General features: G+C 47.4%; 1 protein-coding gene across 4 annotated transcripts in view; it reads left to right on the top strand.

Annotated features, from left to right (window-relative positions):
• LDLRAD4 (low density lipoprotein receptor class A domain containing 4) overlaps positions 1-14282 on the top strand; it is a 271366-nt gene that overhangs the window by 240387 nt on the left and 16697 nt on the right. The window contains exons 1-3 of one of the 4 annotated variants that reach the window (XM_052704090.1): positions 8371-8440; positions 8640-8921; positions 11435-11589. In XM_052704090.1, coding sequence (XP_052560050.1) covers positions 8852-8921; positions 11435-11589 — 225 coding nt within the window. In that variant the 5' untranslated portion in view covers positions 8371-8440; positions 8640-8851. Of the gene's footprint in view, positions 1-8335; positions 8441-8639; positions 8922-11434; positions 11590-14282 lie in introns of those variants that run through there. The other 3 variants (XM_052704091.1, XM_052704092.1, XM_052704089.1) reach the window with 3 other exon arrangements.

Here is a 14282-nt window from a genome sequence, read left to right as displayed (position 1 = left end):
TGCTCAGTGCTGGATGGCCATGTCTCTCCACCTCACTGCCATTGGCAGAGCTCGATGGTTCCCGTGAGACCCTTGTCATGTTCCAGTGGCAGCAAGGGGAGCACATTCCCAGGGAAGCTCTTGCTGTCTGGTGTAAAGTTGTGATTGTGGATAATTACAAGTTTTGCGCCACACTGGGTTGAGACAACATCACCAGGAGAATTGGCTGCTGGGCAGTACTGATGTTTTTAGGACATGGTTTCTCCTGAGTATGCAGCGATATGTTAAGCAGTGGAAGTGGATGCTGATGTCATTCTACTGAATTCATGTACTTTGCTCTTCTGATCAAGCTTAGCAGACACACTTCCATTTGTTTTAATTATTTTATCTCCAGGTCTGATTTCAAAACAGGTTCACACATGAGTGAAATTCTGGTTGAGAATTCGCTCTCCTCCAGGTGACGGGGGCTCAGCACCCGTTGGGACACAGCCTGCCACACTGGTACAGCCCCTCATGCTGAGCTGCTGACCTGGGAGCAGGTAACCATCTGCTGTAGGCCCCAAAAAGCTACCCAGAGTGAGAAACAGCAGTGACTTATACAGTAATATATGTGACCTGTAAAAGCAGCCATTTAGGGAGGCTGAGTTGCTGTGGGTAGGTGGCCAGCACACACCTCAGGTACCAGACATGTCCTAGATCCTGCATCGCATGCACACCACCGCACAGTCTCACCAGTTGTTTGTTGGGGACTTCTGGGTGGCCAGAGGGCCACTCAGAACTGCTACACAGGTAAGGATACTGGGTGCCATGAAATCCTGGAAAAATTCCCTCAGCACTTTTGGTAAATGTGCAACTGGGGTTTGCTGTTGTGACAGCACATCTGAAGTGCTGTAAGAATAGCCTGCCTACTGACATGCGGACCTGCCCCTCATTCCCTTGTTGGTGGGTGAGCCGTCTGGGCTGTTCAGAGAACTCACAAATGAGTCAAGTTTGTCATGGTGACAGGGCATCGTACATGAAGGCCTTGTGGGTTTTAATTACAAATGACCACATTAGCAAGTGTGAAGCATCAGTAGTTTTGCTACCCAAACTGGGGCCAAGAGTTGGTAGAAGTGAGTACTGGTGAATGTGCTTTATAGCCCCTTCCCACTCCATGTGTTCACATCCATACACGCTGCGTTTTTTGCAACCATGCAAACAAATATTTACTGTCAAAACTTCAACAAGGAAATGCATGCAGAAAGTTTCATCCTGCCTAAGCGGGTTGTAATGGAATCCCATGAGTGGACTACACCGAAACGCTGCTGGTGAGTCACAACAGTGTCAGATGTACAGTTGTACTAAGTGGGAACATGCGATGAAGTCGTTTGAAATGCAGCCTCCCATCCAAAAATACCAGCCAACCAAATGTGAGACGCATTAGCTGTCAGTTCCCAGTGTGTCTGATGAGATTTCAAGCAAATTTTTTTTTTTTTTTTTTTTGCTGTTACATTTGGAAACATACTTTTGCAGCTGTTTGGGGCCTGCCATTTTTTCTTTGGAAAAGGGCACCTGTCCCTTTGCTGCCAGACAGATTTTGAAAATACACCTTCGTGATTTTGGAGCTTCCACCTTCAGAAGTGGCCGAGCAGTCCCAGCTTCACATGGTGCCATGCTTGGTGAGGCCATGCTCTGTGGCAGTGCTGCCCTGCGACCAGAGGGGACTGGCACAGGCAGCCAGGTGTGAGGTGCCACTGGTTCTGCTGGAAGCAAGAGTACAGTGACTGCCTTGGGTGGGCCTGGTTGCGTTTTGCATAAAGGAGATTGGATTCCTGTTTGGTATCAGGTTGCTAGCATGCTGTCCATCAAGTGTTGTTAGGAAATCAGGTTTTAGAAGCTACACCAGTTTTGACATGCTGCTTTAACATCCTTCTGCCTGCAGTAGGGCAAGACATCGAAATCTGATGTTGTCATCACACTGAGTTGTGAAGCATTCTCTCTCTCTCTCTCTCTCTCTCTCTTTTTTTTTTTTTTTTGCTTTCTCTCTCTTGCACTCTGTCATATGGAAACCAGATCAAGATTATGAAATTATTGCCCACAAACTGTGATCTTCTTTCTTTTTTGTGGTGGGAACTGACAAGCCAGTGACGGAGTGGTGCTGTTGGGACTAGCTGTTCACGTTGCACACATTTGTATGTATCGGGAAGCGCCGAGCTTGGCGTGCTTCTCGGTTGGCACGCAGGCTGGTGAAACGTCAGATTTTTAATCGTGATAAAGTTCACGAAAGAAGAAATTATGGCAGATGTTTCCTTTTGTCAGAGATGAACTGAATCGTTAAAATGGGCTGTGATGGGCTGTGATGTACTACAAACGAGTCAGAGTAAACACCGTCTCTGTGAACATGTCAAAAGGCTGAAGAATGCAGACCATTCACGTACTGTTTAGAAACCATGTGGTCTGAATGCTGTATTACCAAGCTTTTCTCCTTAAATGCAGAGCATGAATCTTATGAATTTTTATTGCCTTTATACGGAATGAAAAGATAACATACTCTGCGTTGGTAAAAATAGCTTCTGCAGCACGGTTGTCATTTTGCTGGGTGTTTACCCAAAGGTGTACTTTTCACAAGTAGCGGTGAGGGATGCAATTCCCATTGAGCACTGAGCTTGCTCTCTTAATTCCCTCTTTTCTCTATGATGTTTTGTTGGGAAACGCTGCTGATTGCTGAGAAATGCCTGTGATGGCACATTAAAACGCACAACCAAGAGCAGCGAACACACACCAATATTCTAGCTATGCTTCCTGGCTGCTGCCAATCAGATATGGATATCCTGCAGAAAGCATGGCAAGGCTGTGGGATTCTCTGTGGGCTTTCTCTCCATCTCCTGTCTCACACATTCTGTGACATCTGCACTCTCGCCCAGGCCATTAGTCAGAAGAGTGGTGCAGTATGAGGAACTGCCCAGTGCTTCCCCATGAGCTGAATGCATGATATCTGCAGTTGTCCTCGCTCTTGCTGGCCTAGGAAGACTTGACTATATCTGGATCTTATTCTCAGTGTTGTCAGTTCTCAAGATTGTAAACTTGTAAATGGAGGGGCTTCCTTAAATCTGCAGCTGCTGGAATCGAAGCAGTTCACAAATATCTCCATTTTAATTCAGAAGTCAAAGACACACTTTGTGGGATCTAAGATCTAAGATCTAAGATGGGATCTAAGAATGTCCCAAAGTGCTGTTTTATGCCCTTCTTCTGATACGAGGAGCCTGACTAACAGAGAGTTGGACAGAAAGTATTTCTTTATATCATGAAATAGGTTGTAAGCAGTAGCAAATACAAATCATCACACATGCTCACTGTCTCAGTCCCCATCTTTTTTTCTGGGGGGTGCACTGCAAGCAAGGTGAATGTGTTTTTGCTGACCAGTTTAAATACTCTTAAACTGTGACCCCTAATCCAGACTGAATACATGGACTTACTAAGGGAAAACATGTATGTGTGTCCATGTACTTTGATTTAAGCAAGGCTGCAGGAGCCAGAAGGAAGGAACTTAGCGAAACAATCACACAGGTTTCAGTGCTGACAGTTGTTAATGGCAAAGCACCTATAGTTATTGCAGCACGGAAATTGGTGGATATGCAGTGTGCTTTTTTAATTTGCATAAGTTTTTACACTTCTCTTGCACCATAGGACCTTAATCCATCATGAAACCTCGTTAGAAGCTGCGCCATTGTATCCTGAGGCAGATGGCAAAATCTGTGAGTCACTGATTTGCGATCAAGGAAGGAAACTGAGTCTACAATTCTGAGGAAAGAAGCTCCCCATTTGGGATTCATTTACACAGCTCCTTTTTATAAAAATCATTAGTGCTATAAACTGTCCTTTATTGTTAGGAGGAGGAATTTAACAATGCAAATAAAACAAAATACTGTGGCAGAGCAATTTTATGCTTGATTGTAATGTTTAATGGCATGTTCTCCTAAAGAGATTTTCTCATCCTTCAGACCTATCGTGTGTGACTCACTTGATTTCCAATGGTCTGAACACCCCCGATTTTATTCCTGGGGTTGTTTTCTCTATAGCAGTTTCTGTAAACGTGCTGCAGCATAGGGTTATCCAGGGCTAATATCCCTTGTGATTATACATCCAGACAGCATGTATGTAAATGCTGCAAGACAAATGATGAGTTAACCACAGGATAAAAGAATGAGAAGAAAACTCCTTCATTTTACTCTAGATCCATTTTTCAGTATCAGTGTATTTGCAGGCTGGAACTAAAAGATCTTTAAGGTCCCTCTGAATCCCAGCCATTCTGTGATTCTAGGGTTCTGTTCCCTTACTCACTTTTAAATGCTAATGCTAGCTTACATTGGCATTGGATTTTAAAAAATGAACGTTCTTTTTTTTGCTAGCACTGGCCTCAAAGGGTGCATTACATTGCTTTTCTCCCTCAGGTTTGGTTCCACGTTTTACATGTTCCTCTCTTTGTTCTTTCAGGTACTAGACTGCAGTGTCAGTGAGGCAGAGTTTCCTATCTCTAAGCCAGCTGATTGTATTAATGTCAGAAATAAAATACAGCTCATCACATTCTGCTTGTATTTTCTGTACCTCGTTGTAATCCTTGTTCAGTTTTCCCTTCTTGTGTTAGTTCTGTATTTTGCCCTTAGGTTTTTGTTGTTTTGTTGCGGTGGTGGCGGTGGTGTTTTTTTAAGATCCAAACTCTGGGTTTTCTTGTGCTCTTACAAAGGTTTCTGCACTGTCCAGGTTTTTAAGTCTATCCTTACACCTTAGGAAGCACTGAAATACTATGTTAGTCTGTTCCCCGTTGTTTTCTTTTCCTGGCTGCCTGGGAGTTCGATGGCAATTGGGATTTGTGGACTGAATAATCCACCTGGCAGGAGACATTCTAACCCTGAAAAGCGTGCTTTGGTGGAAGAATGAACGCTCCTTTTTGTGTGTAAAACACTGCTAATAGCTTATTTAGCAACCTATATTTCTACAACAGGACTTTCTGTTTTGTGCTGGAGGTGGATTCTTGCATATGCATGCATTCTAGCACCCATGCTAATTCTGTCTCTACTTTAACTTTCATCTGTTCCTATGGTAGGATAACGCATGGTGTGATCTCTCAGCTTTTTTAATGTGATCCTTAGTGCATCTCTTCTAGCTCCTGTTTGAATGAGCTAAAAAACATGAAGTAATGGAGGATGACTCTTTCCTGTAATTGCTGAAAATTGTGTGGAAACATCCGCTGAGACTGCGGAGCTCAGTAAGGTACTCCATTGCAGCTGCAAGTGGAATAACTTGGAATAATCATGGAATTACTTGCCTGAAAACTTCCCAGTACGTTTTCTCTTACCTACATGGCTCATTATTACAACCTGTGGTTAGATTGGAGCTCAAAATAAGTAAAACTTATGAAATACTATCAAAATGAAGGATGTAAGGGATTGCGGTGCTCTCAGCAGGGCCTCCAGCACAAGATGGATGTGGAGCTGTTGGAGCAGATCCACAGGAGGGCACCAAGATGCTGGAGCACCTCTCCTGTGAGGGCAGGCTGAGAGAGCTGGGCTTGTTCAGCCTGGGGAAGGCTGCAGGGAGATCTCATTGCGACCTTTCAGTACTTGAAGGGACCTTATAAACAGGAAGAGGATCAATTTTTTTACGCAGTCTGATAGTGATAGGACAAGGAAGAATGGATTTAGACTAAGAGAGGGGAAATTTAGGTTAAATGTTAGGGGGAAATTTTTCACTTAGTGGGCGGTGAGGAGCTGGCACAGATGCCCAGAGAAGCTGTGGTGCCCATCCCTGGAGGTGCTCAAGGCCAGGTTGGATGGGGCCCTGGGCAGCTGAGCTGCTGGGGGGCAGCCCTGCTTATGGCAGGGGTTGGAACTGGTATGATTCTGTGATTTCCTGACAGTTTAATGTCAGTGATTAAAAGAAGAGGGAATCGCTGTACACTGGTGTTCAATGTAATGGGTACTTATATGGAAATTTGGTTTTCAGCAACTCACCTTTGTCCCTTTTGGGATGTTTCCGTGGTCTGAGCAGCCTGTACTGATCATCTTCCCCTGTGCCCAGAGCTTCCTGTTCCTTGTTCTAGGAAATTCCATCCCTTCTTTCCAGCAGTGGTATGGGAGCCAATCACCAGCAGTGCAGTCTCCGGGCTAACTAGGGCTGGGGTAAGATCAGCATGGCAGCATTTAACCTCACTGGAGGAGACAGCTGTAAATTACCTGAGCTGAGACTGTGTGCGAGGACACATAAACCTGCAGTGGGGATAATTCATGAGCAGATTTTGTCACTCACCAGGATAAACAGAGCAAGGATAGTCAGAGCTGAAATGTGATTACTTTTCAAACAGCATGCTATAATTCTGTGTCCCAGACTGAACCCTCCATCCAGCACACAAAAACAAGCCACTGCATGGTGTGGCTACACGAACTGTGTGGGTTTTGTGGCTAACTGTGCACATCAAGGACTGCTGTGTTTTTGTGGGAAAAAAGATTTGGAGGCAGCTCTTTGACTGAGGATTGCAGAGGGAGATTAAAATAAAATAAAATAAAATAAAAAAAGAAATCAATTTCACAATCCTTCCTATTAATGCATAATAAAAAACAGCTTTAACAGCAAGTTAATTTGGAGGACTTAAATGCTGTCCTCGTCTGCATTAAATCCCTCCACAAAACTTGCTGGTTTTGGCTTGTGTCGCTAATCTCCACGCTGTTCCCATCTGGTTGGATCCTTGCACCTAATCACATTAAACAAAACCACATAATGTATCTAGGTATGTATGTGCTGGCACACCAGTTACCTGCGTGCACTGCAAGTGGGAAAAGCCCTTAACGCTCCCCTGAGCCCCAGCCCCACGCCACCAGGCTTCCCCCGCAGGTTGCCCATAGGGGACAGCTGTGGGCAGGGGCAAACACCCCCTTATTTTCCAGTTTCAAAGCAATGCTTTTGGTCTTATTCTTCAGCAGCTTTGGACGTTATAGTCATTCATGTCTGTTGAGAAGCGGAGGGGAAAAAAAGGGGTAAAAGCGATAGTCATATTGAGAAAACAGCGTCTTCCCAGTTTTGCTCAGCAGAGATTATGTTTTCTTCCATTTCAGAGATTACCATCTTTAGTATGAGTAAAATAAAAAGGCAGGTCCTGTGGGTTGCAGAATTAGTTTGTTTCCACAGTCACTAGGAGACAGGTGACAGATCATTACAGCTAGCCTTAAAATATTGCACCTCTGTCTTACCCAGTTTAACCAGCCCTCGGCTTTCCCATTAAGGTGGTAGACTGGTGGTGGTTTGCAGAGAAGCACTGCGACTCAGTACGCCTGGGGAGTTCCAGCTGTTTCCCCAGCACAGTGGGTGATGGGGCGGGGTGGGACCTCCGCCACCAGGCAGGGAACCTGAGAAGGAAGCAAAGTCCCCGTTGGTGCTGACAGGGCAGCTTGGTGGGATACCTGGCACTTGTTCAGCACCAAAAGCCGAGCTGTCCAGCCCTATGCAGCAGGGATGTGGGAAGGTCTGTCTGCATGGCTGTGCTGAGCTGACGGGCAGCTGACATGGGATGGTTTGTCCTCTTTCAGCTTTCACCCCTTGAGACCAAGCTGGTTTGGTTTCCTGAGTCCGGGCCATATATCTGCAGCCATGGGGCGTGTGGGGAGCAGCACTATTGCCATGCAGACCAGAGCGGTTCCTGGGGCTCACAACATGGCAGCCATGCTGTGGTAGGGCATGGGGCTGCACAGCAGTCTGCTACCCAGCCTGGACATCAAGTGAGGGCTGAGCACCCTCCTGCCTACAGAAGTAATGGCTTAGGGGTGAAGCTGCGCCCCAGCTGCTGCCAGCAGAGGCAGCTCTGTGCTGGGGCCGAGGCAGGCAGAGGGGCTGAGAGTCATGCCAACAACACATGAAATGAGACCAAAATCTGTGGTATTTTTCATTCCCCTCCCCCTCCTTTTTTTTTTTTTTTTTTTTTTTTTTTTTTTTATATATTTTTTTTTTTCCTTTTTTGACTTTTGCGTGTAGATGGCTGGAGGTTGTATGGATTATTTCTTATGGCGGTTCTCGTTTTGCAATATCACACCAGGATGCGTCTCCCTAATATCGTAAACCCCGCGTCTGTCCCCATAGCGTCGCATCATCCAGCGGCCGAGGTTCCGCGGCCCCTCTCATTCCGCGGCCGGAAAGGCGGGCGCCGGCGGTGAGCCGCCCTCGTCGTCCGCGCGGAGGGTAATGGCGGCTCAGCGCCGGGCGACCCCCCCCCGGGGACGGGCGGCCCCCCAGGGCCCTCAGGGCCGCGGGCTCCCCCAGGCGAGCGGCGCGGGGCCGCCGCGGGGCGGGGGCGGAGGAGGAGGCGGGCGCGGAGGCGGGCGCGGAGCGGCGGCGCGGGGCGGCGGAGCGGCCGGGCGGGAGGAGGAGGGCGCGGAGGCTCCGCCGGGCGCCGGGCGGCCGCGGCTTAAAGAGCGGCGCGGCGCTGCGCGGTAAGGTCCGTCCGTCCGTCCTTCTGCGGCGCGATCCCCCGTGCGCGGCCCGCGAGAGGGCGGGGAGTGCGAGGCCGGGCGGGAGCAGCGGGGCCGGGAGCGCTGCGGATCGTTTCCCCGCGCTGGTTTTTTTTGTTTGTTTGTTTTGGTTTTTTTTTTCTTTCTTTTTTTTTTCCCAATTATGATTTTTGCATCTGGTTTCAGCTAGAGCCTAGGAAGCGCGTTTAACCGGCTGAGACGGTTTGATCGTTAAGCGCGGTCGGGCTGAGGGCAGCCGCGTTCCGCCTGGTGTCTGCAGAGACAGACAGGCAGGCAGACAGACAGACAGACAGACAGACAGCAGAGCAGCCGGGCGCAGCTCGGAGGCGGGCGGGCGATGCGGGGCGCGGAGGCCCTCCTTTCCCAGCGGACACAGTATGTCCAGGGAGCAGCTTAACAGTACCGCGGTGAAGGATGCACGGTTAAGAGACCTGTTGTTGGAACGAGGTACTCCCGCTTCGCTTGTCGTTCGTGGCCGCGCGGGCGTTGCTCCGGGAGCTCCCTCGGACGGGCAGTGCGGGGCAGGCAGTGCGGGACGCGGTGGAGGGCTCGCAGGGCACAGCCGGCTTTCAGAGGGTGGTTTCGGGCATCGAGCCGGGCATTCCCACTTGCACGGGCAGGGATAGGGCAATAAATGATTTCTTTTATTTTTCGTATTTCTCTGTGAAGGTGTTTTCATTACATGTATGCTTGACTTTTTCGTGAGGAAAAGTATTATTCTGGAAAACAAAACAAACCAAAACAAAAACCAACAAAAACGTGGTACAAGTGCTGTTTGCTGCATGTGAAGCAGTGTGTCTGTCCGTGCATGGGGCGGATACCGGGAGGTGAAGATGTCCCGTTTCCCTATCCCCCTGCCCTCTCCCCCACTTTATTTATGGAAAAAGTCCATATTAGGACAAAGCCGTGCCGGGACGGCAGCGCGGGGGCTGCCACACGTCACCGGGGTCCCTCGCCCCCCGCACGTGTGCCAAGTGCGTGTGCCCAAACGCCGGGAGCCGTTCCCCCGCGAGCGGTGCCAGCGAGCGCAGACGGCCTCAGCCCTTGCCTTTTGCTCTTTCCCTTTTCCTATTAATAACCCGCTGGTGAGCCCGATGGGCAGGAGGAAGAGGAGGTTAAACGCCTCTTTCCTTCCTCTGGAACAGCAGCAGGATGCTTTGTGGTGTTCTAATGTCAGCGGCAGAAGGCTGAGCTTGGAAAATCCCATGTGCTCATGCGTGTGTGCCGCGATCCTATCGCATGGCCGCGTATAGTGTTTCAGCCTTGCACGTCCCGGCGATTCCCCCGCCCTCCCCGGAGGGAAGTGCGCACAGCCCCAGCCGCTGGTTGCCGGAGGAGAGGTGCCGTCCTCTGCCGCCGAAATGCCGGGGCCGCGTCCAGTGTAGAAGAGTGCCCTTGGCGGACAGAGAAGTGACGTGCCATTCCAGTGATCTCTGCATTCTAGGAAAGCCTAAATCAACATTGCCGGTTTTGTGTGGTGCCCTTTAGCAGCGCTCTCTCCGTTTCCAGACTAAAGCATTGCATGGACCAAAGTGGGGGAAAAGCCAAAAGACTTTGGGTCAAAGAAACCCTTTTGATGCACGGTAGCCACAGACTCTGAACTACAGCTGTGGCAAGCCTCTGTTGGGTGCTTCTCAGCATCAGTCCCCCTGGGCAGCAGTGTGCTTTTGGCTCTTTGAGTCTGGGGGTTGGTTGGCCACAGTAGTGAGACAGCCTCGGGTTTCCTCCAGCTCCACCACATGCGATGCTGTGTGTACAGAAGATGTGATTTTAGCTCGGTGTTGTAGTGGCAATGTGCTCATTTAAGCTTCAGCTACTGGTATTGCACAGAAGGTTGAGGATGACTACAAATGGAAGTGATAAGAGAGAACAGACTTGTTTTCTCTGATGTTTGCTTTGGCTTTTTATTTTTTTTCCTCTTTTTTTTTTTGGTGTCATTTTTCCCTCACTGGCTTTTTAAAGCAAGAATTTTATATTGGTTCCTCCAAATTCATGTTTTTGTTCCCAAAAGTGGTGTGATTTTTGCAAGGTGCTGAGAACCAAGCAACTCCTGTTGCTTCTTTGCTTTTTGCTTGAGACCTCCTTCCATTAACTAGGGTTGTCATGAGAAGCAAGCAACACAGTTTCCATAGAAATACCAGCAACTGTAGCTTCCAAAGGGCAATTTCTTCCCTTAAGTTGCTCGTCTATGCTGCTCTGGCATAGCTGGGAGCAAAAGTGACTGCAAGTGACTCATTTCTAAATATACTTAGTGGCATGGGTGGAGCTTTGAGTATGGTGGTGGGCTCTGGTGGTAGTGTTCACTAAGAGCCTGGTTTCTTTGTAACTGTGGTGGTATTGAGTGCCAGAGCTCTTTTAGACTTACACCGGAATGGGAATGCCCTAGAGAAGTTAGTTCTTTTCTAGTTCAAGAGCAATAAGTAATTGGAAAAGGTGCTTTGTATAGATCCAGTCAGAGAAGAAGGTGACTTTCAGTGGGCAACTTTCATACCACTTAGCTGATAAAAATTAAGGAAACTTTTCCCCCCTCAATTTTCCTGATCTTGGTTTTGGGTCCAGCAGCACGATGTGGATTGTTGGAACGCTGGGTGCTGTGTCCTGTGGCCTCGGTCTGTGAGCTTTGCTTTGAAGCTGCTGGTGGTGATTAAAATAGGGGATTTGCTTCATTTTGTTTTGTTTTTGCAGAAGAATTGTTTGTGTTCAAGACTTTGTTACCAGTAAAGGCAGCAGTGAAGGATCACAGAAATTTCTTACCTTAGACTTGCAGCCACTCACACAAATTGATTAGCAATGCAATAGAATGGAAAAAAAAATCACACTTTCCTAGGGCACAGTTTTCTTTGCAAAACTTTGCAAAATGGACAGCATTGATTCTGATGAAATATGGAGCGTTTTCAGGTTATTTCTGTGATGAATTAACACTGTGTGTGTGACTGACGTATTTTTCTTTTTTCTTTTAGCTGAACTGGAGTTTGTTCAAATCATCATTATCATTGTGGTTATAACTGTTATGGTGGTAGTGATCATCTGCTTGTTGAACCATTACAAACTCTCGACGCGCTCCTTTATCAACCGTCAGAGCCAAAGCAGAAGACAGGAGGATACTTTGCAGACAGTGAGTACCCACTCTGCTGCCTAATTCCTTCTCGTGCTGTGCTCATCTGCATCAGAGGCTGCAGAGAAGCTCTGATACATCTGATACATGTTTTAAAAATCTCTACCGTTAGTTTCAGTGTTTCCTATAGTTAGCTGCATTTATCAGTGGAAAAAATAGAATGCAAATTTAAAATTTGCTGCCTTTGAGTATTTTTAGGCCCTGCTATGTTATATGAGTATATTGTCATTATATGCTTGGAGGTTCAGGTGTGACATACTGTTCTCTGCTGTGATTTGGGAGGGAATGAAGGAGAAACAAAGCCATTTACTTCCTTGGATGTGAAGAACTGAGACATGTTGTGACTTCTTGTATATTTACTAATGCCTGGAGTTTTACCACTGTTACTGTTCTATGGAGCTGCAGGGACACTTTACTGGATCCAGAGCTTTTCCAGTAGTTGCCCAGAAAAATGTGAAATCTTAGGCACAGTATCGTTCCCAGGGACCTGGAGTGGTTAAGATGTCTTGCTGGAGAGTGAAAGGATTAACACTGAATCTCCATCTGGACTCGCCAAGGCCGTCCACAGTCAACTCAGTAGTACGTGGGTACCTAACTTGCCTTGTGAGATGGAAGTTTGATGGATGGGCTGCACCGCTTCCTTGCTGGGGTTAACCACAGAGCATCCCTGACCTAGAGGTGCCATTTGAGCCTTCACTGCCAAAGCATCCCATGTGTACTAGAGAGATCCTTTTTCTGATGTGCTTTCTGTCATCCTCTGAGCAGTGCCCTTGGTTTGTCTGCTGGCCGTGATGGCCAAAGAGCGGTTTGTGAGGTTCGCTTGGTGATGCACTGAGTTCCTGGCAGCTCTGTTCTTTCCACCTCTTCATTCCATTTCTCTGGCAAAGCAGCTGTACGATGGCAACTGAAAGGCACAGTCCCTGATAGTCTAAACTAGTAATCAGTCTAGTGAAGCTTAAACTACCATTCTTTTCACACAAACAAAGTCTTTCCCTTTGTTCTTTGTTCTCCTTATCAGAAGGACACAGTGAGAACTTCAGGGGGCCAGTCTGGCTGAAAACAAATTGTGGTTTTTTTAGCGCTCTTCCACTGAGCTCCTTGCAGGGGAGGAGAGGAGCCACCTCCTTGAGAGGGGGCAGCCTTGCTGCCCATCTCTCCATTCCCCCGGAGTATTGAGCTCAAATTTGGTTACAGATGAAACTAGAGCTTGTGAAACCTTAACCTTGTTGACTTCTGAACTGGAAAAATTGACTGGATTAATTCAAGAATTTCTTGGAAATGGACACACTAACTCAAGAATCACACTTGTGTCCAGAAAATGTTAGCTATAATTGCTGTGAGTACCTAAAATGACATGATTTCAGATAAAGGAAACACATTTTCATCTTCACAAATCTTTTAAAATGGCAGTGAGCTGTCAAATGCATGAAGTAACCCATTATTTCCTGTGCATGGTTCGTTAGTACTGACTGTTATTAGAGTGAATGGTACCTTTTCTCTTGGAAACCAGGGAGGAAGCATCATCTTCTTGCAGATAAGGACATGTAATTTGACAGTGAGGACTCAGCAGCTGCTTTAGTATCCAAAACTGCTCTTCAGTCCTTTTTAAAACTCTGACTCAGTTTCATTTTGATGGCACCTTTGTAAGTAATGGTGATCACAGTCAAGTGCGCACTTTGTAGGACTTGATAATGGGTTGGCAAGAACTGGTTGTTTATTCTTCTGAAAACTGACTGGTGTGGGTTTGTCAGCACAGTTACTCATCTTGGTTTCTGGTAAGCTGAAGCCATTCTTAAAAAACTGCCATTTATGTGGGGAAGAGGACTTGAGAGTTCCTCTGAGGTCAGGTGTCAAATATGTTTGAGCTCTCCTTTGTCTTAGGCGTTAGAAGGAAATTCTGGCAGAAACCAGCTGTGTGCTCTTTGCAGTACAGACCACAGAAGTAGCACGCAGTGTCTGACAGTCAGGAAACAGAAGTATTTGTCTGGTCTTGTGAGACTGGAAGGCACCCATCCGGTCTTGCTGTCCAGAGCAGGTTGCCCAATAGATGGCAGAGAAGACGACCTCATTGCAGCCTACCAGAACTTAAAGGGAGCTTATAAACAGGAGGGAGGGCAACTTTTTACATGGTCTGATAGTGACAGTAGAAGAGGGAATGTTTTTAAACTAAAAGAGCCGAGATTTGGGTTAGCTGTTAGGGGGAAGTTCTTTACTCAGAGATTGGCGAGGCACTGGCACAGCTGCCCAGAGAAGCTGTGGTGCCCCAACCCTGGAGGTGCTCAGGGCAAGGTTGGATGGAGCTCTGGGCAGCTGAGCTGCTGGGGGGCAGCCCTGCTTATGGCAGGGGTTGGGACTGGGTGGGCTTTGAGGTCCCTTCTGACCCAAGCCATTTCATGGTTCTGTGGTAGCATGTGCTGTCAGATGCGGGGTCAGTAATATGCATCAGTGTTTTAACCAGGCAGACACTGGTCTGCGTGCAAGTGCTGTTGGGAAGCGGGCTTTTTCCCAAGGGAACAAGCTTTTTGTGGTGTTCAGACTCTGAAAATGGATTTAAATGTTTATTAAGCACTAATGTGTCCAGGGAATGTCATTCTGACTCAGGCCTTTTGACGGTAGAGAAATGATGAATGAAAACAGAGGAAGTTCAGCAGTATTTTTTAAAAGAGCACAGTAAACGAGCTGGCTAGTTCTGC

This window comes from Tympanuchus pallidicinctus, unplaced genomic scaffold (assembly GCF_026119805.1).
Source record: "Tympanuchus pallidicinctus isolate F22 unplaced genomic scaffold, pur_lepc_1.0 scaffold5, whole genome shotgun sequence".
NCBI classification, from domain to species: domain Eukaryota; kingdom Metazoa; phylum Chordata; class Aves; order Galliformes; family Phasianidae; genus Tympanuchus; species Tympanuchus pallidicinctus.
Note: the sequence above shows the minus strand (reverse complement) of the source record. Positions and strands in the feature narration are given on the sequence as shown.